General features: G+C 46.5%; 1 protein-coding gene across 1 annotated transcript in view; it reads right to left on the minus strand.

The window, feature by feature from the left end:
* Positions 1-20,392, minus strand: part of kcnma1a (potassium large conductance calcium-activated channel, subfamily M, alpha member 1a) — a 175,964-nt gene that overhangs the window by 129,646 nt on the left and 25,926 nt on the right. The window contains exon 2 of the mRNA XM_064318108.1: positions 1,455-1,622. Coding sequence (XP_064174178.1) covers positions 1,455-1,622 — 168 coding nt within the window. The remainder of the gene's footprint in view (positions 1-1,454; positions 1,623-20,392) is intronic.

Consider the following 20,392-nt stretch of genomic DNA (forward strand, 5'->3'; position numbering starts at 1 on the left):
AATTTAATAAGTTCATGAATAACCATTGATACCTGTTTTACTAAAATAAAAAAAAGTGAAAACCTGCATACCCACCGGTCCTGCAGGAATGGAACTGCCCCCCTCGCTGTAGACGGGTTCACTTGATACAGGCAGCCTGCAATGCTAATGACTGCCATAATGTAATAATCCAATCCAGTCCTACAGCATTAGGACACTGAGGGAAAGCGCTGGATCCAGTTTCCCTGAGAGGCAGCCAGCGATGGAGACCTTGCCGTTTTCCCGCCAAACGCAGTTGCCCCCGACAACATTCAGCGAGCTGGTTCCCGCCGGGGAGATTCGGCCCCCGCGGACCTCTCCGACACCGTCAGACCATCTCTTCCCCTGACGGCCACCCGATACGCCAGCGACTTCGCGGCCATCGACTTGTTTTGGCTTCAGTCAATGGCCCACAGCGCCCCAGCACAAGGGAGACGTGCTCCATCAGGTTGTGTAACAGCATTAGCAGGAACATGATCGCTATCATCGTATGTCACACAACCAAAGTTATTAAATCACAGAGATGCATTTTCTGTTTAGACAGGAGCCAACTTTGACCGCAGCTACACTGGACACTGAGTGTATCCTTTACATGCATCTGAAGCAAGTGCATTAAAGTGGATAGACTGTCTGCTCTGACAGTTTAATCACTGTTCATTCCATTAAACTCTCATGCCTCCAACACGTGTAATATCTGTAATATCTCAGACGCAAATGTCTGAAATCTGATTTTTTATCTCTAAATTTTCTTTATGCATTCTTTACGATTTAACGTCATTTGTGAATTAAATTTACTGAAACATACTGTATGTTTTGACCATTTCTGTAAATTTTAAACTCGTAGAGGCTGGCGGTGAAATCCCCAAACTGCCGCAGCGATCGCGGTGGTCCCAGCGGGACGCTAGACAGAGGGGAGGGTGTCCCGCTCGCATTCACTAAATAAAGTAACGGTGACCGCCTCTGGCCCTCTGCAGACATGGAGCGTGTGTCCTGTGCGCATCCAAGGGGTTGTCCTTCAAGACTGAAATCATGCTCGCATGAGCCTAATGCCATCAGAAACAGGCCTGAAGACCGCAAGGAAGATAATAAACCCAAAAGCAGTTTTATTACCAGCCATTCTTGTGCCTGTTTTGAAAACAACCAACTATTCAGACAACATCTGACTGCAAGAAGTGGGAGAGGGCGTGGGAGGGTAGTCTACGGGTGGGGATTGACATCAAACCCCACTGATCAACGCCTGCAATTGGTTAAAAACAATTCCACCTTTGGAATCTGGGGGTAGGACATCTCTAAAGTTTGGCCTTGACATCAAGCCCCACCCTCCTGCAGCCTACAGACAGCTGCCTCTCAGACCGCTGGGCCAGATCCTATTTGCATGAGAGCAGGGAGCCGTATGAGGTGCAGCTCGACATTAAAGGCGACCCGGAAGTACTCACCAGCACTCTGCCGGTCAGGGTCTGAGCGGAGATCATGACCCCGGCCCAGTCTTTGACGGAGGTCATCCAGCCCACCTCGCTGATGGGGACCACCTCCTCTTTCTCCCCATTGGCCTTGGACGCCCCATCTGCCGGGTTATTGGCCGGGTTGTTGACCTTCTGCACCTCCTGAAACACATGGGACAGATGACAACATCAACAGCCAGATTAGGTTTGCTACCTCCATGACGGACCAATCAGAAAGGGGAACACCCTGTAGCCATCACCTCCTGGGTAATGCGAAGAAGAAAACAAGAATATACAATGACAAGAACAGGCCACTCAATCCATCTACACTCATCACTGACCGACAGACGTGAAATAGCTGGAGCAATCACAGAGCCTATGGTGGCCAGGCCCAGAACCCAGATGATCAGATGCCCACAGACCTCAAGGCACTCTTGGCTTACCAACAGGGAACAGAACGTACTGCGGCAACACGAGGCATGCCAGGGAGACTGCCAGGTCAGACGTTGGTCAGAGGGGCAGTAAGAGTCCGTGTTTCTTCATTTAAAATACTGCATCCACCTCACAGCTGTCTTCTCTGATTTGATGCGATTGGTTAGTAAACATTGTTTATGCCACAGAAGGAGAAGAGGTTCACCAGCCTGAACAGACCTGCTGTGGATGTTTCATTTTTCACAAATGGCATCATGATTTCTGTATAAAGTACGGTTTAACTGCATATATGTTTCGTAAAAACCTTTAGATGCCCGGGGCTAAAGGTTTTGATTTTTATGTGAGCTGGTCTCAGTAGCCAGTAGAGGGAAAGTCAGATTTAAGGATGACTGGTGACTGAATACAGGCCAAAACTTGTCTCTGAAACCCTTCATCCAGAGCGGATCGCTCAGACACCCTGAGGAAGCGCACTCTGCGTGGGCAGCTCACCGGGCGGATCTGAGTCAGCACACGGGGAATCTGCGTTGGGCTTGAAGGGTTACACCTGCCCAGGTACAGAAATACTTCAGCTTCAGGAAGGGAGGAGAGGAGAAGGGAGGAGAGGAGCACTTCTGATCATGCACACTGGCAGCACAAGCATTCTTTACATCTATCCCATCGAGGTCCATTCTCAGAACCTCAGACTGCACTCAGCTCCAGCTGAATCTCATTAGAACCAATCCAAACCCCGCCAGAGCTTAGAGGATTGGCTTGCTGTCACTGTACTCTACATAAGAGCCAATACACAATAACAAGGACCATAAAACCACGTCACTCAGGAGACTGTGTCTGAAGAGGTACAGAACATGTGCGAAGTGTGATGTGCATCATATCACTCCATTCAGTCTGAGACAGTCACAGATGCAAAAAAGACCCATACAAATTAAACTTAACTTCAGAAACCTTCTAGCTAGCCAAAGTAGCCCAAGAAGAATATGAATGGCTACAGAAACTACAATAAAATATAAGAATTAAAGGTACATTTAAATCATGTTCACTTGCTAAATTCAGCTATAATACCAACAAATCTAAACCCCTAGCAACTGGGTCTATTGATTGTCAGTTTTGTAAAATGTGATAAAACACAATCACTTTAATTTTTACCAAGGGTATGCATAAATGCAATCCAATATAGTCTGGTGTTCCAGAAGAAATGAAAACAAATCCAGATTGATTTAAAGGTTCAATGTTTACAGTATTTTTGTGACCTTATTTTCTGCTTGAGTGTGCAGTAAAGTCCCTGCTGATTGGCTGCAAGTGCTGAGTAATGGACAACTGGAACACTTTCATTTTACAGACATAGGAATGATTCATAAGAACTATGGAAATCTTAATTACACTGGCTGTCTCTTACAATGCAGACACAGCTAACACAAAACGTTCTCACAATGTTACTCGGAAGCTATTCTCACAAGCCGTAAACAGTCAGATCTCAAGACATCAAGCCTTGGTGTCCGAGACCAGAACTGTAGCAACATTGGCCGGTTTTTGTTGCATAACAAACTATTATTACCCAGCTTATGGTGCAGAACTGATCAGTCGACAGCCACGGCCTGAGGTGGGGGAGGAACACTTTGAGCCTCAAAAGATGGTGTCCAGTGATGTCACCACTGGGAAGCAGCCCGACGCATTCTTAAGAGGCCTGCAGTAACCTCACTATGTGGAGTTACTACAGAAACACCGTGTCTCCAGGGAGGTGAACCCGGGAGCTAAACTCCTCAAGCTCTGTATTCACCCAAATCCACAGCTGTGCTGGCTGCAAACCTGCTCTGGGTCCTTCATTCAGATTTAAAAAAATGAAAATTAGCCTTTTTCTACTCCACTTGACTGAATTCCTAAGGAAGTGCAACTCCATAGGTCAGCTGATGCGTAACTAAATACCAACAGGACTTACATTTTACTTTTTAAACGTTCAACTTTTGTTACAATCAAAGCTATTAAACGCACAGTGACCTGATTCCCTTACCGAACAGGCACAATGACATCAACTGCGGATGGATGATGCCAGACCTACTTAATTGGCAAAATTATTAATAACTGAACCTATATATTTAAAATGAGGCTAAGCAGAGCTATGGGTTTAAAGATGAGGACCTGTCCTGCCCTGTTCCTCCCTCCTGGGTCGTCCCTAGCTTTATACCTCCTCTCAGGCCCACCTGCATCCGTCCCAGAATTCCAAGGGAAGGCAGTGCTGCTCGGTCTGGCCTGTGAGGTCACGAGGTACATGGATTTAGACTGGGGGGGGGGGGCGGTCTCTTCAAACACACGGTACCAGCTGTCAGGGTATGTGGGGGGGGCAGGTCACCGGGGACGGGATCCCTAATTGTGGCTGACCCTGGTAGGCCACTCTGGGGGGCACGGTGATGTCACTGGCTGTACCCAAAGGTGCCGCCCCGTCTGGTGTATGCAGGTCCAGCTGCTTTAGAAGCCACAGTCCCATCTGAACCTCTTCACCCCCCCCCGCCAACCCACCAGCCCCCGCATCTGAACCACACTGTCCTTCAGACAGGGACGGGCAAAAAAGTATTTGGTTACAAATCCGAAAATAACTCACAAAAAATCTATAAAAGAAAGGCAGAATGGTGGAGGAGTCTGCTGTGTGTGTGCTGGAGGAGCAGGTCCGGTCTGCAGATGGAACAGAGGTATTAACATGTTAAAAACAAAGAGGCGGGCCGCCCCTGAAACCCCGTCTCTGGCTGAGGGACAGACACCTGTACCCCTCCGAAACGCGCCCCACCAGGCAGACGTCCCGTTTGGGACCGTCCCAGCTGTCTGGGCTGTCACACCCATCACCGGGAGAAATACATTTTTAAGAGCGGGCCAGCTCTGCTGTCAGCGCTCGCTCCAGGAAGCCAGTCCCCCACCGAAGCCCCCCCGGATAATCTGTGCGGCGGTGAGGGCGGAGCTTCAGTGAGCGGGTGGGGACTTCTCATCGGGGCATTCGTATGTAAGCAAGTATACACGCCTCTCAGCACAGGCTTTTACCCAAAGCCAAGCACCGTACGTGAATGCAAACACTTATCAGTGTGGCCTGCTGGGATTGAACAGACAGCCCTTGCATTGTTTCGCTATTCCAACTGAGCGATAGAACTACTGTGCACTTCCCCTGAACTTCTCCATGCAGCTGTAAGTCTGTAAGGTACAAACCGTAAATTTAGTAATCCAGCCTACATAAAGACCTCTGGAAACATGACATCACTGTCACAAGCAGCTTCACCTGAAGTGAATTTTCTTGCTTTAGACACAAACCCCTGAAAGCCCATATGCCAGCCATCGCAAAGCCGGACATCGGAATCTTCGGTCACATGACACAAAGACTGTCCGGGCCAATTCAAAACGTACACAAAAACTAAAATAATATCGGAAACCTGGCAAGCGAGCCGCCCCTGCACTTTTACATGTCCTCCTGGTGGTTTGCACCGGCTGACCCACAGGAGGGGAACACTGGTAAGATATGCATTTCCCTATGCAAATATATTTATGGAATAGCAAGAGCCATCTGCTGGATGCATATGATTTGTATGTCTTATTGAGAGCGCGCTGGACGCCCTCTCGCTCTCTCCCTGGTCTCCTTTCACAGCTGTGATTGGCCAGGGAAACGACTCACCGTCTGGCAGCAAGCATAAACGCTCTGAGCAGCTGTTTAGGGCCACAGCCATCTTCGGGCCAAACCACTGAGGTGCTGAGGTGTTTTTTTATTATTTTTTGAAAGACATTTTAATTGCGCAGTATTCACAGGATGTGAATAGCATTTTCAATCAATCCCAGTTCCCTGGGCCACAATCACTGCCGACACAACAGCCACCCCCAGCCCCCACCCACCCCCAATCTGAGCAACCCGAATATCTGGAAAACTCCCAGCATGCAGCAGTGAGATGAGAATGCCTGACCATCCCAAACAGGGCCACAATAAGCCGTGTACTCTGGTGCGAGAGGATTTTCTGGTCAAATTGGATTATGGCCTGTAATTGTTAGATGTGGAAACAGCTGGTGTTTTGATAATTAAAATAACGGTGCCAGTGAGCCGCTTCTGCAGCCCTTCATGGCTGGACTCAGTTTTTTTTTAAAGTCAACTTTTTTCTGTCACAGAGCATACAGTTGTGTTCATGGAGTTATTTTCACACCAGCACAGCCCTGTCCCGCTACAGGCAGGGTGCAGGTTCGACCCGTCACCTGGGTAAGGGTAGAGCCACACATCCTCCGATGACATCATCTGGCATCGCTCTCCCCTCTCACAGGGCACAGTTTAAAAAAAAAAAAATTTTTTAAATAAACAATTTTTTAAAATTTAACGGGGGTCAATTTAGACGTGGGATCTTTAATCTGATTAAAAGTTATCGCGCCACGATCCCCCGTCCTTCTGGCCACTTCACCTGCTTGCCTTGTGTTGCCAGCTATCCCAGCATGCCTTGCTGACACCAGAATCGGCTCTCATTGAAAATTAATGGATGTGATTAAAATATGCTTCTCGCTAGAGGATGTGTGGCTTTACCCTAACACCTCCAGCTCTTCAGCACACGGTGCAAGGAGGCAGATTATGTTTCGTTCTGATTGGATGTTCTACTTCAAAGAACTCCTGGCGTCAACCCATGGAGTATGTGCTGTGCCTGGCCTGGAAAATAAATCTGAAGGAGAACTGGACTCACGGGTCAGAGTGCCCTCACACAGCTCAGAACATTAACCAGAATCAGGAACACGAACCAGGCAAGTCATCACCGGCAGAAAATTACACAAGAGACTTAAGAAATGGCACAGGACTCAACAGGACTGCTCTCTGAAACACTGGAATTAGTAACCCCCCACACACACCCTTTATATACACATCCATCTGAAACTTAATTTTCTGGGAATGAACTGCCGTTTACTTAGACATTCCAATACAAAAAGCCCAGGCAGGCCTGCTCTGTTTTTGCTTGGTACATCCAATCAGTTTGGATTTTCTAATAGGACCACATTAGGTGCTCTTTAAAAGCACAGGATATGGTTTTATATGTTTCTGTTACTGTACTGCATCAACCAGGATCTCCATTTACTTTCTGTTAATCAATCATATAACCTGACTTGATAAAAATTAAGGTTGAAAGTAAATTAGAAATTATTTCAAACCCTAAAATTGAGAGTTTATTTCCTTTTCACAGCATTTCAGAAGACGTGACTTTAATTGAAGTGGCACTTTGAAAATAGATTAATAGGTCTGTCAAGGATTTTGTGGGGGTGAAAAGCCACTCTGGAAAGAAAGTGTTTCTGGGATATGCAGCAGCCTTTTTCTGCTGCGATTCACGTCTTCCGTGTCTGTCGTCCCAGAGACGGCGAAGAGACGCGCGTCAGCGACACACTTCATTCCCCGCACAGCAAAAAACACTGCGCTTCGCGGCTAGTCTGGGAGACGGTTTTGTGTGGTAAGTTAGTCCCAGGGACAAGACCTTCAGATGCATCTGAAGCCGCCCCCCAAAAACACCTCCCTCCATCCCCATGGCAACTGAAACCATGATTCACCTTCCATTGAAGCAGAGGAAATGAAGCAGGATCTCACCAAAAAAAAAAGACTGGTGCTACTGAGTAATCGCTTTATTGTGCAATTATATTACAATGTGTATTTTACCAAAAAAGTTGTTTTTGAGGGAGTGTCCATTCTGAAGTGTCAGTGGGACTTGAGACTGTGCTGAATGATGGGGGGAGGGCTGGGGGGTGGACGGGTGCGGGGCGGGGGGGGGCGGGGGTTGCTGGCTTTACCGCAGCTGTTCCTCAGCGCTAACTTTCACTTGCATCACTGGGGGATACTCTATTCCGGGGTGACTCCTATTTTTAACCCAAACCAGGGGGACAGGAAATCTGTCAATGGGACAGCGTGGTCTACTTTCCACCGGCCAGCAGAGTAATGCCAGCACAGAGGCCTCAGGTTTCAGGTCTGACTCTGGGGCAAGTCAAAGGCAGGAGCTGCTGGAGCCCTGCTGGTCAGACATAAGGAGCTGGATCGTCCTGATGGGCAGGGATAAGGGATAAGGCGGGTATGACCTCACCTCGGGGGCAACACCGGCTCAGGGAGTAGAGCAGTCTGGCAACTATAAGGTTGTTAGTTTGATCCCCAGTCCTCTGAGTGTGTCAAAGTGCCCTTGAGCGAGACACCTAAACCCCCCACTGCCCCCAATGAGCTGGTCTGCGCCGTGCATGGCTGCCCTGATTTCTATTGGGCTGTGTGTGTGTGTGTGTGTGTGTGTGAATAGGTGAATGAGAGGCATTCCTTTTAAAGCGCTTTGCGCTGTTGTTGCTGGAAAATGCGCTATATAAATGTAATCCATTTACCATTTTACCTCACTGACGGAAAACAGAGAGCACTGCACTAACAGCCAGGTGGATAAAGGAAATGGGGATCGGCGGATATTACTTCCTCATAATATCCACTGGCATCCAGGAAGTACAGCCAGAAACTATCCACCAATTACCAGCAGTGTTGTTCAACTGGTCGTTACCAACATCCTCTGTGATTGGTGGAGTTCCTCTCTGGATTCGACTAGTAGGTTGATGTGACGCATTCCCCTATTATTTTTTTAGACTGATTGTGAGCTCCTGATCATGCTTCAGTGTATTTCTGACATTCTTATTTTCACTCTGCAGTTAGAAATGCTTAAACCCAGGGGTGTAACTTTTTATTTTCTTACCAACTCCATTGTTCAGTTTGATTCTTGGTTTTACAGTTGGAGCTCGCTTTGTACATTACTTCTGGGTGCAGTTTGCACTTAAAGTATTGGAATGTATTGCATCTAAATCAAAAGTACATGGATGCAACATTAAAAATAAATAACAGCTACTGTGGATAGCATACTTAGACAACCATAATGCTACAAAAGCTAAGAAAACAAAAAAAACGGGTACAGTGACTATAAACAAGACTAAGAACCCCAAATACTTCTGCTGACACAAAAGGAATATTAATGTTATTATAATAGTGCCAATAAAAATGTGTGTGCGCATGTGTCTTTTCTTTTTCAGTACTGTATGTCTGTGTGTACATATTGTTTGCGTGTATAGACTGAGACTCACACACACATACCTACACACACTGTGCCCATTTTGTTACCAAAGAGAAAAGTAAATATTGCCCTGATCATGATTAAAGAGACTGGAGAATTCTATTCAGCGTTTCCATGGCTCAAGCCCAGCTAATATATATGTATTTGTTATCTTTGACTTCACTGTACTGTGTGTCTTCAAGGTTCGATAGAGATGGGAAAACTCAAGTACGGGCCTGAATCTTTCCAGGAAAGTCTTGTTGCACGTCAAGCGATTACATGAGAATTTGATTTGTGGTAGCAGCTGAGATTCTTTCATGCTGAGAAACAGTTGCTGCTAACCTTAACCCAATAATTCAACTTGAGTATTTTCAAACATCAACTGCTGTCCCAACCAAAAATCAGTATATCCAACATACACTACATTTCTAAAGGTTTGTGGACAGTGGACACCCCTACTAATTAGTGGTTTTGGCTATTTCAGCCACACCCATTGCTAACAGGTGCATAAAATCAAGCATTCAGCCACGAAATCTCCATTGACAGGCAGTAGAATGGGTCGTACAGAAGAGCTCAGTGACTTTCAATGTAGTCATGGGATGCCACCTTTCCAGCGAGTCAGTTCATCACATTTCTGCCCTGCTAGAGCTGCCCCAGTCAACTGTAAGCACTGTTATTGTGAAGTGGAAATGTATAGGAGCAACAACAGCTCAGTCGCGAAGCGGTAGGCCACACAAGCTCACAGAATGGGACCGCCAAGTGTTGAAGCATGTAGTGCTTAAAAATAATCTGTCCTCATTTGCCACCCTCACTACAGAGTTCCAAACTACCTCTGGAAACAACGTCAGCACAATAACTGTTCATCAAGAGCTTCATGAAATGGGTTTCTAAGATCGAGCAGCCGTACACAAGCCTAAGATCACCATGACAACAATGATGTTCAACAAGTACACATGGGTGTGATGTTCAGACGTCCAAATACACTACACTTCCAAAAGTATCTAAGATTGTAGCTGATTACTCCTTGTGAGCCTCAAAGCTAATCAACATTAGCTTTCACATCAACGCCAGCCCCCAAAAAGTATGTTTAAATAGATGGAAATATATTTCAAGTATTTTTAAAAGGAAAACAACAATGAAGACCACAGGACCGCAGCCTTTAGTAGGGTAATCAGAAATGTCAAATTTTCTGTGACGAACACCCTACCTCCCATTTGTGCTGTTAAGTCGTACTCTAAAAACAGTCGAGTGCTAAGCTACTCGCACACTGCCCACACACGTCTGCAATGCGCACTATTTATGCATCACACCCATGTGTACTGGTAGCTACTCGCACACTGCCCACACACGTCTGCAATGCGCACTATTTATGCAAGTGTAACCCAACACGTTTTAGCAGAACACGTTAGTTGTAAGCACGGGCGAGTTTACGGGGAACTCTTAACTGAAACTTTAATAGGATTAGCCACCCCAACTGTAAAAACAGTGCTGTACATTTTGAATCTGGCAGTTCCTTTTTAAATGGAAAGCAAAGGAGTCAAGTCTTTAAATACGTTTAAATTTGACATGGAAAAAAGCTTGGAATAACACAATCTTCAATAGCCCTTGAAGAGTCATAAAACAAATAAGTTAAAGGCTTGAGTGCTTAATAAAAATCCAAGGCAGACATTACATTACATTTATTTGGCGCTTTTATCTAAAGCGATGTACAATAAGGTAGAGGAAGTCTGCCAAGAAGAGGACAATTCAACCGCATGGTTAGTTTTTTTTTTTTTTTTAATATAAACATTGAGGGCGATGGGTTTCGCAGTTCTGTGTTTTTAGTATGTGTTACCTGTGAACAAAGCACGCCATTCCTAAACACAGAGACAAGCACTCATGAGCGGGACATGTGACCTGTCAGGCTGGGTGGGGGCATTTAAACCAGGATGGAGGAGCAGTGTGGAGAGGGGGGGGGTGAACTCGGTGTGTTTCGATGATCTTCCCGCTTGCCCAGTGTGACGGCAGTGAGCTCTTACGCTCTTCCGTAAAGTGTTTGCTGAGCGGCGAGTTCCTGCACAGTCCTGACTACGACTACAGTCAGCAGTGACGCTGAGACCAGACAGGCCTACACCACAGAGAACTGCGTCAGACCCACCTACACCTACACCTTCACCCCCACGCCTGACAGACCTCTGCATCGCTGACAGGAAGGACTCATTGAGAGAGAGAGAGAGAGAGAGAGAATAAAACAACAGAACGTTTTTACACTCCGGTTAGCGCAGGCCCTGAGGTGACGTCACCTGACCTACTGAAGCGGTCTTCTGCTCGCGTCTCCTTCATGAAAAAGGACTCGGGAAGGGAAGGCCAGCAATGTCGAGGAAAGGTTATCCATCTACGAGATCACATTAGCGCTCACGTCTTTGCGCAAGCGACTATTTTAAGTGCTGCTAGTCTAAAGAGGATTAGGTGCTTGGGAACAGAATAGGTGACATCACCAACGTCACAGGGCAGGCACTCAAGCTCAAATTCAAAGTTCTGTAATCAGCTGCAAAAAATGGAGAACACAGTGTCATTGTGGGAAATCTTATTTTGTCTGTACTTCTGTAGTCATAACTACCATATTCTAGATTGTTTGGAGTCCTGATTAATTTTAAACTGAACAGTAGCCTCCACTTAATTTTCTGAATCCATTCCAACAGGGGAAAGGAGAGACATCTTACGCAGGTAACCACATGCCCAGGTGACATCACACCCAGGTGGTACTGCTTAGGGTGGGACGTGGTGTACATATTGTTTGTTGTGGACTGTAACACATTACAAAGGTGACAGATAAATGGTGAGGTGAGGACCAGGTGAGGTCCAACAAATAAAATGATGATTTTTGGCTAGATGACCCACTTGAGCGGTTTTCCCCCACAAAACACAATATCCCCAGTGTGTCCACCAGGGCGGAGACAGAGAACATGAAAGGACAACCGCCACACCATCCGAACACCCTTTAAAACATCAACAAAATGTCCGCTCAGACAAACCTCCCAGAGGAGAGATGTGCGTTAGCGCAGTACGAGGTCACAGCGGAGCGTACCGCCATTGGCCGAAGCATCTTATTCACAATACCGCCATTCAGACCCCATTTTATGCCCCAGTGGTTTCTGCTAAATATACACCGCGGTGCTCACAGCACTGTTAGCGCTACAAAGAGGTGGCTCGCTAACCCACAGCTCAGTGCTTTCCTTATGTGGGTTTTTAGAGAAATGACACGTAATAGGCTGAATGGGAGGGTACAAAATAAGCTTCCTGACGAGGACTCCTTTATGAAAGCCCATCCTGTGGAATAACAGTGGCCAGAGGGTTAGGCATGGGCAATAACAGCACTGCATGCTGGGTACAGGGTTAGGCACGGGCAATAACAGCACTGCATGCTGGGTGCAGGGTTAGGCACGGGCAATAACAGCACTGCATGCTGGGTACAGGGTTAGGCACGGGCAATAACAGCACTGCATGCTGGGTGCAGGGTTAGGCACGGGCAATAACAGCACTGCATGCTGGGTAAAGGGTTAGGCACGGGCAATAACAGCACTGCATGCTGGGTACAGGGTTAGGCACAGGCAATAGCAGCACTGCATGCTGGGTGCAGGGTTAGGCACAGGCAATAAGAGCACTGCATGCTGGGTACAGGGTTAGGCACAGGCAATAGCAGCACTGCATGCTGGGTACAGGGTTAGGCACAGGCAATAGCAGCACTGCATGCTGGGTGCAGGGTTAGGCACAGGCAATAGCAGCACTGCATGCTGGGTGCAGGGTTAGGCACAGGCAATAGCAGCACTGCATGCTGGGTACATCACCGCCACCCAGACCAGGCCTCCACAGGAAGCAGACTCGAGGATATGGAGGAAGACGGCAGACTGTGTGGAGTTAGCAATGTTCACTCGGTGTCCGCACTGGCGAAGACATGCCACATGAGGGTTAGACAGCAGGTTAAACTGCCCACAGGTGTCTATGAGTTAGGTGTGAGACTGGGGCCTGCATTAAGCCCTGCAGTATGATTCAGAACGCGAGTCATCACTGTGCAGCAGGTCTGCGCTTCCGTTGGCGATACCCCACATACCGAGGTCATCATCTGTCTGAAAAAATAACCGACCAATGGATAACCAAGCCACGCACATATGAGAAAACACTGCTCACAGAGAAGAGCTGTGCATGAAACACCGGCTCAATAACGTCGATATCGTCCACGTTCAGGCTCCTGAGCAGGAGGCTCAAACCCCCGCAGTGGCTGATGGGATTCAGGGCCAAGAAGAGAAACATTCAGACCCTGCGATCGCTCTCCGTGTCCGGCGTATTTAAACGCAGATTCACGGTGTGAAGCACCCCCAGTGGTCCACTGTCGTCCCCGTAACCGTGCCGATAAATTCATCTGGATGAATGACTGGGGGGAAGGGGGGGGGGGGGATTAAGAGCCATCAGACACCAGAATCAGGACAGAAATGCACACCGCATTAACGGGGTGTAAAATTCACCGTCACAAAGTCATTTGCACCCCCTCAAACAGCCACCGTGACCTCATCCCAGCGTGTTGCATTTCTTTCCCCCAACCTCAAACACATTAAGAAACATGGGGGCGAGTCTAACCGAAATCTCACCCGTGAACCTGTTTGATTCCCCTCCCATGGGCTACGTAAATGAGGCCAGTCGTATGCATATGACCAGCAGTTAAGTCCCACTGGAGGTCAGTGCTTTGTAGCTTGATTTTCCCTGTGCAACTGGAGGGGATTAATGCATTCAGATGGAAACTGCCATTAGATCTAAATCTTCAAAAGCGTATGCTTACCATATTCATAACCTCCTCAAAACTGCAGGCTTGGAAACATTTGAAACCGGAGTTGTCATTATTTAGTCCTGGACTAGCAACTAATTTACCAAATCCCAGGGAACTAACAAGTGTTCTTGAGGTTTTTCCCGTTTGTGTTCTGGCTGAGAATTAATATAGTTTGCTAAATATTTGTAATTCTCTCACCATCCAATTTGGAACAAGCACAGGTACTGAGCTGAGAGCAGGAGACTGCTTAAGGATTCCAAAAATCGATCTCAAACCCCAGGACTGCGGAGCAGGTAAGTCTGCTGGTGTTTGGAGGGTTTCAGCCCTTAAAGGCATAATTTAAGTCACCGTTTGGTTAAAGAGTTCAACCACTAGATTTGCAAACTCTAAAATGGCCGGTGATCAAAAGGAAATATCAAAAACCTGGGGACACTGCGGCCCTCCAGGACTGGAGTTTGAGCCATTTGGTTTTTCCTTCACACCACACTTTGAATATTTACACCCTCAGATTTCATTTGTCAGTCTACAATCAATCAATGACAACATATAACCTCTTTCTAACAGAACTGGTTATCATTCACCACAAATGAAAGCACTGGTTGTTCTAAGTGACAGGGGTTGTGACTGGGTTCCTTTAAGCAAATGTACACAATCGCATTAGCCCACAAAACTGTGTTGGTGCTCCCAAAATAACAGCGCCATTAGTGTACAGGTCATAGAGGGTGCTTCTCATTCCTGCACATGAGTTCGCTCACAGTCATCAAGATCTAAAACACAAAGCCTCCTGTTGGTGCTCATGAAAAACAATATCAGAAAACTAACTGACACCAACGGAAAAACAGCCAGAAACTCGCAGCAGAAATGTACAGAGTGCTAAGCTACGCTGTGAAATGGCTGCAGTAGATAGCCTAGCCACAGTGACGGAAGCAGGACGAGACACGGAGGCAGAATGTGGCTGTTGATGGACGCCTTTAATTGGCTCCCCGCTGTAGTCAAAGCGTCATTGATTAATGACCTCGTCTCTGAACGTAGTCTGAGACCCTTTCCATATCAATTTTTTAAATGGCACAGTTCAAAGATAAATTGCTGGCGGCTATATCTGCCATCTTCGTCCAATTAATTCTTGAAAATTGACCCCATAAATCAAAATTTGAATTTGATTGAAATTGATCTTCAAAGCAAAAATAATACAACAATTTGAAGTGATGTCCGGCGTACCCACTGATGCCATTATCTATGTATCTGTGTGTGTGTAGTCTGCAGAACAAACAAAATTATTATACCTAATGTGATGTTTGACAGACAAGTACATTTATGAAATGCATTAATAATATAACCAACTCAATTTAGCATTTTTTACTTCTAGAATAATTATTTGGTGATTTCGCTATGTAATCAAGCATAAAAAAGCCTAATGTTATAAAAGCACTTATTTGAAATTCAAAAGGACTCTAATACATTACAAGTGGCTAAGTATGGCACATTTCAATGCCCACCATCAATTCATTCATTAGCTAAACAGCCTGAGTTCACGTGTGGGTACTGCAGGGTACAATTATTTCAAGACCCCCAACACACACTGGTCAGCAGCAGCGAATCAGTGATCCTCGTTATATTCCTAGAGAGTGGCAGGGTCTGCTGGTTTCCTCTGCCATCCAGGTGTTCAGCAGGTAACCCTTTGAAGAGCAGGTTTTCCGGAAGGTTGTTCAAAATTCTGAACAGCATTGCTTTCAGACACCAGCAGTGATTGTTACATCAGCATTAGAATGTTCAGATAAGGACTTATCCCACCCTTCACCATCAAGCCTCCTTCCCCAGTATCCCCTCCCACACACCCACCCTTCACCAGCAAGCCTCCTTCCCCAGTATCCTCTCCCACACACCCACCCTTCACCAGCAAGCCTCCTTCCCCAGTATCCTCTCCACACACCCAACAGCAGCTTTTCCCCAGTATCTACACACCATTAGAATGTTCCAGTATCCTCTCCACACACACTTCACAGCAAGCTCTTCCCCAGTATCCTTTAAACCATAGAAGCTCCCCCAGTATCCTCTCCCCATACACCACTTATAACCCCCCAGTATCCCCTCCCACACACCCACCCATCACCAGCAAGCCTCCTTCCCCAGTATCCCCTCCCACACACCCACCCTTCACCATCAAGCCTCCTTCCCCAGTATCCCTCCCACACCCACCTTCACCATCAAGCCTCCTTCCCCGTATCCTCACACCACCCTTCACCAGCAGCCTCCTTCCCCAGTATCCTCTCCCACACACCCACCCTTCACCAGCAAGCCTCCTTCCCCAGTATCCCCTCCCACACACCACCCTTCACCAGCAAGCCTCCTTCCCCAGTATCCTCTCCCACACACCCACCCTTCACCAGCAAGCCTCCTTCCCCAGTATCCCCTCCCACACACCCACCCTTCACCAGCAAGCCTCCTTCCCCAGTATCCTCTCCCACACACCCACCCTTCACCATCAAGCCTCCTTCCCCAGTATCCTCTCCCACACACCCACCCTTCACCAGCAAGCCTCCTTCCCCAGTATCCTCTCCCACACACCCACCCTTCACCAGCAAGCCTCCTTCCCCAGTATCCTCTCCCACACACCCACCCTTCACCAGCAAGCCTCCTTCCATCTCTCCCACAGGAAGCATTGTGGACTCCTACCCATTTTTTCCATAGGAGACATCATGAATCAGATGGTGAATGAAGCCTTAAAGCAGAGGAGCACAACTCCGGTCCTGGAGGGCTGGTCTGCCTGCTTGTTTTCCTTCCAATCAATTGCCTTAGTCTCAGTTTTCTGACATCTCTATGAACTATGCTATGGTTCACTCCTGTACCTGAACACAGCAAAATTCTTAGGATACACTTGCAGTTCGGGGCTGGAGCTAGTGCTTATAAAAATGTCAGCTCATGATATTAGTAAATTAAATAATTAAGAGCAGAAGTTGGCAAGAATTCCTGAAAGGAATCATGTACTGCAGCCCTGCCTTAAAGCAATGCTGAGTCATGTTCCTCGGTGCCTGGGGGAACGGCAACAGGGACGGAAGCTTCCGGCACACACCTGGGCTGCTCTCATACAGCGCGGTTCCCTTTTTACATACTGCTGATGCAGGGAATTCCCCAGCAGACCCGCAGTTCCCTGCATATTCCCAGGGCAGAGACGCTGCGCTACACACCGGGAACGCCGCAGAATTCTGCACGTGCCGGCGGCCCCACATTCACAGGTCTGGATTCCGGATTCTCTGGTGAAAGCTGGCAGCCAAATGCATGGGGCGAGGTGCAGGGGTCATATAGCGGTAAGGGACCTGGGCTAGCAACTCAGAGGTTGCAGGTTTGATTCCCAGGTGGGGCACTGCAGGTGTATTACATCACATCACATTACAGGCATTAAGCAGAAACTCTTACCCACGGCGGCTGACACAACTGTATTGTCGATGAAGTTGCTCGTCTTTGACTGCTATCAGTAAATATCCAACTGAATAAATGAACTGCACGTACAAGCAGAAAGCTCTGTACATCAGCACCTGCAGAAATGCACAAATGTGGCGCAGAGTAAGCGTGTGCAATGCAGGGGACTGGGAGTCATGTGAACCACATCCCATTTGGGTCAGCAGGGAAGTTTCAAAATGGCGGCACAGGAAGCAGACGTGGCGGCTCAGTTTAACGGCCGCTTCGCTTAATCAAAGGAAGAAACGGTCCTGAGATGGAAGCTTCAGTCAGAGGTTTAATTAGCCCCTTCCTGTGAGGCCTCCTGCACGTTTATGAGCTGCATTAACAGACCAGTACCCTCATAACCAGAGTAAAAGAATCTGTGCATGAGGCAGGCTCGATGGCTTCTGTCATTATCTTGGTGTCAGTTAGCAGACATTTTCATTAAGGGAAATTTAAGCCAGATTTTTTTGTACTTCATATTTATTCATAAAACACCAAATGGGTGAAAAATACTTGATTATATTCTGGTATTGCAGGATTGTATTACACTCACAAAAATGAAAATTAATAGGCAGAGGCAGCTCAAAAAATGGGTTTGACTTTGATCTAAACTTCAAACCATCTTTACTTCAGTTATTTCATCTAGTTTTAAGCTTAGTGAGGTGGCCATCATGGGCACATGTCTCAGATTGATCCGGTCTAATAAAGTACAGGGAATTTAAATATCTGGACTGGCCAGGGCACCGGCTGCACTATGAGACTCCAGAAAATATGATTAACTGCCTGCCATGTCCAGTGGAGAAGGGCAAAATCATTTCATTTATGTTTTGTTTTCAAAAACGTATTAAAAAAGAAGATTACCCATGGGTGCAGTATTGGTCTACAGTGACAGTTCCATTTCGCCACTGATTCACATTGCGTCTGAGAAAACGTTAGTTTGTAATGATGGACGAGCGCGAGACGCGCCCGTGCTCTTAAGAGAAAAATGACCACGGTTTAATCAGACGTCCGTCGCACCGCACGCGCTGCGCACGCACCCGACTGACGGACCTTCTAATGAGACTGAGCGCCGCTCCCTCTTCCTCCCTTACTCGCGAGGCATAAATCTCCGCTCAGGTCTGGGGTGATGGATGAGTATTTCGTGGGAAGCGTGCACCTGCCCTGATCGCCCGTTTCGATGAAAATTTAATGAGTCGGGCGTCTGACTCTGCGCTCGCCAACTCGCATTTCCCCCCGCAGATTATTTCATCTGCAGCGTCTGCAGGTTTGACCGCGCCCAACTTCATTTTCAATTGGCCTTTTATCGCTCGTTCTCTGGCGGCTGGGATTGTTTCTCAGCAAAGAAATCCTGAGCGCGTTCCTCTATCCCCACATACTTCCGCTTCGCTCTGCGAAAAGCACGCGCTGCACGCAAAATTACATTACACACCACAACAAAGCGTCAGTTTTTTTTATTTAAAAAAAAAAATCATCTAAGGTACATCGTTTCGAATCCATAATCCATAACAGGACGTTAAAGTGAAAGTTCTCTCCTGCGAGTTTACTCGTGCAAGTTACCTTCAGGCTTCCCAGTTCACAAAACTGCGCGTGCACAGTAGCACAGGAAAGAGCGAAATTCTGATTCAGTTAAATTCTACTTCTACTCAATTCAGCGAGTATCTCCTTTTCTTTTTTTACATTTTTATTACAGCGACACCGCTGTAAACACACGTTGCAGGACAACTGATCTGAACCCCCAAAATCGGGAAAGTGTTCATGGTAGCAAATGCTAAATGACGAAATATTAATGCCCAGCGTGGCGGCATGTTTGCTTTATTTTTATAACTGGCTATAATTCTGCCCCAGTTCTGAGCTGTCATAGTTTAATCCTGGTCATTGCACATTTGAGAATGAAATTATTCAAGAACCAGGCTGTATTTGCAGCTAATCAGAAGGGACAAGGTTACGCAGAGTGAAAATTCAATTTAGTAGAAGAAGGAACAAACAGCCAATTACTTACTCAGTTTGCCTAAAGCTTGGAACAAAAACCTTCCTGAAAATAATGCACATTTTACATTTCGTGAAACCTAGAGAAAGAATTAAAAAGCAAATGGAATTCAAGTCAGAAGGAAAGCAGTGAGATTACGGCACTCCCCGTCCCTGTTGGACATTTTAAACGGCTTCATAACAATGCAATTTATACGAAGAGACACACGGCACACCACAGCACACACTTGTTCTCTTGTTTTCATAAATGTCTGTACAACCAAACTAAACAGAAATCCGGCTCAATCTCCCATACAGTATGCAGCCGTACGCCTGCATCCTACACAAAACTCTTGAATAGGTACCATGGTAACTTAGGAGACTGCAGAAGCTGCATTTTGGTCCACATTTGACTCATGGCAACATTATGAAACAAGGGATAGCACCAACTGTAATTCTTTTTCTTTTTCAAAATAAAAAAATTAAACCCAATTTTCACAGATTGTTGCATCTTTAGAGCAGAAGGTGAGGTCACTGACTTTCACAATAAACTCAATGCCCCACCTGCAGCTGCATTATTCCAGAATTTACAAAATTTATAAAAATAAGAGTACCTGCTCCTCTCTCATAGGACTGCGTGTTTCAGCAGTGCGATGTGGCAGGTAGTGCAAACGGGCCTTTCCTAGGATTCGCACAGAAAACACAACTGGAGTAAAACTTCAGTCGGGATGCGTTTTCCAGCTTTGCATTGGGTAAGAACGGAGAACAAGCAGAAAGAAGAGGAAGAAGAGGGTAAGGTTTTTTAAATGTACCAAGATAATATATGCGCCAAGATAATAAATGCAAAAACTACAGTTACGCAAGAGGTGACGTTTATTCTTTGTTACAAAAAAAGGCAAACGTAATCCTGTTCTTGTAACGAACTATTCAAGACCCAGTTATTAAAAGAAACCATGTAAAAATAAATTGTCCAATCAAATAAAACTGCATTTTACAGATTTTTTTAGTTCCACCACCTTATTGAACTAACTCTGTCAGAAGTTGTGTCAAGGATCACCTGCTGTTCTTGAGCCAAGCAAGACAGAGAACATTCACTCCAGGCAAAAGAAGTGGTTTCACACTGCTCTAAAGTTAAAAAAGAGAAGAGGAAAAAAAAAAAAAAAGAGTTGAATAGTCACATAGTTGCTGTTAGGTAACTGCTCTGAAAGGCATACACTGAACCATAAGAAAATGGCTCAGTATAA

The sequence above is a fragment of the Anguilla rostrata genome, chromosome 18, assembly GCF_018555375.3.
Source record: "Anguilla rostrata isolate EN2019 chromosome 18, ASM1855537v3, whole genome shotgun sequence".
NCBI lineage: Eukaryota > Metazoa > Chordata > Actinopteri > Anguilliformes > Anguillidae > Anguilla > Anguilla rostrata.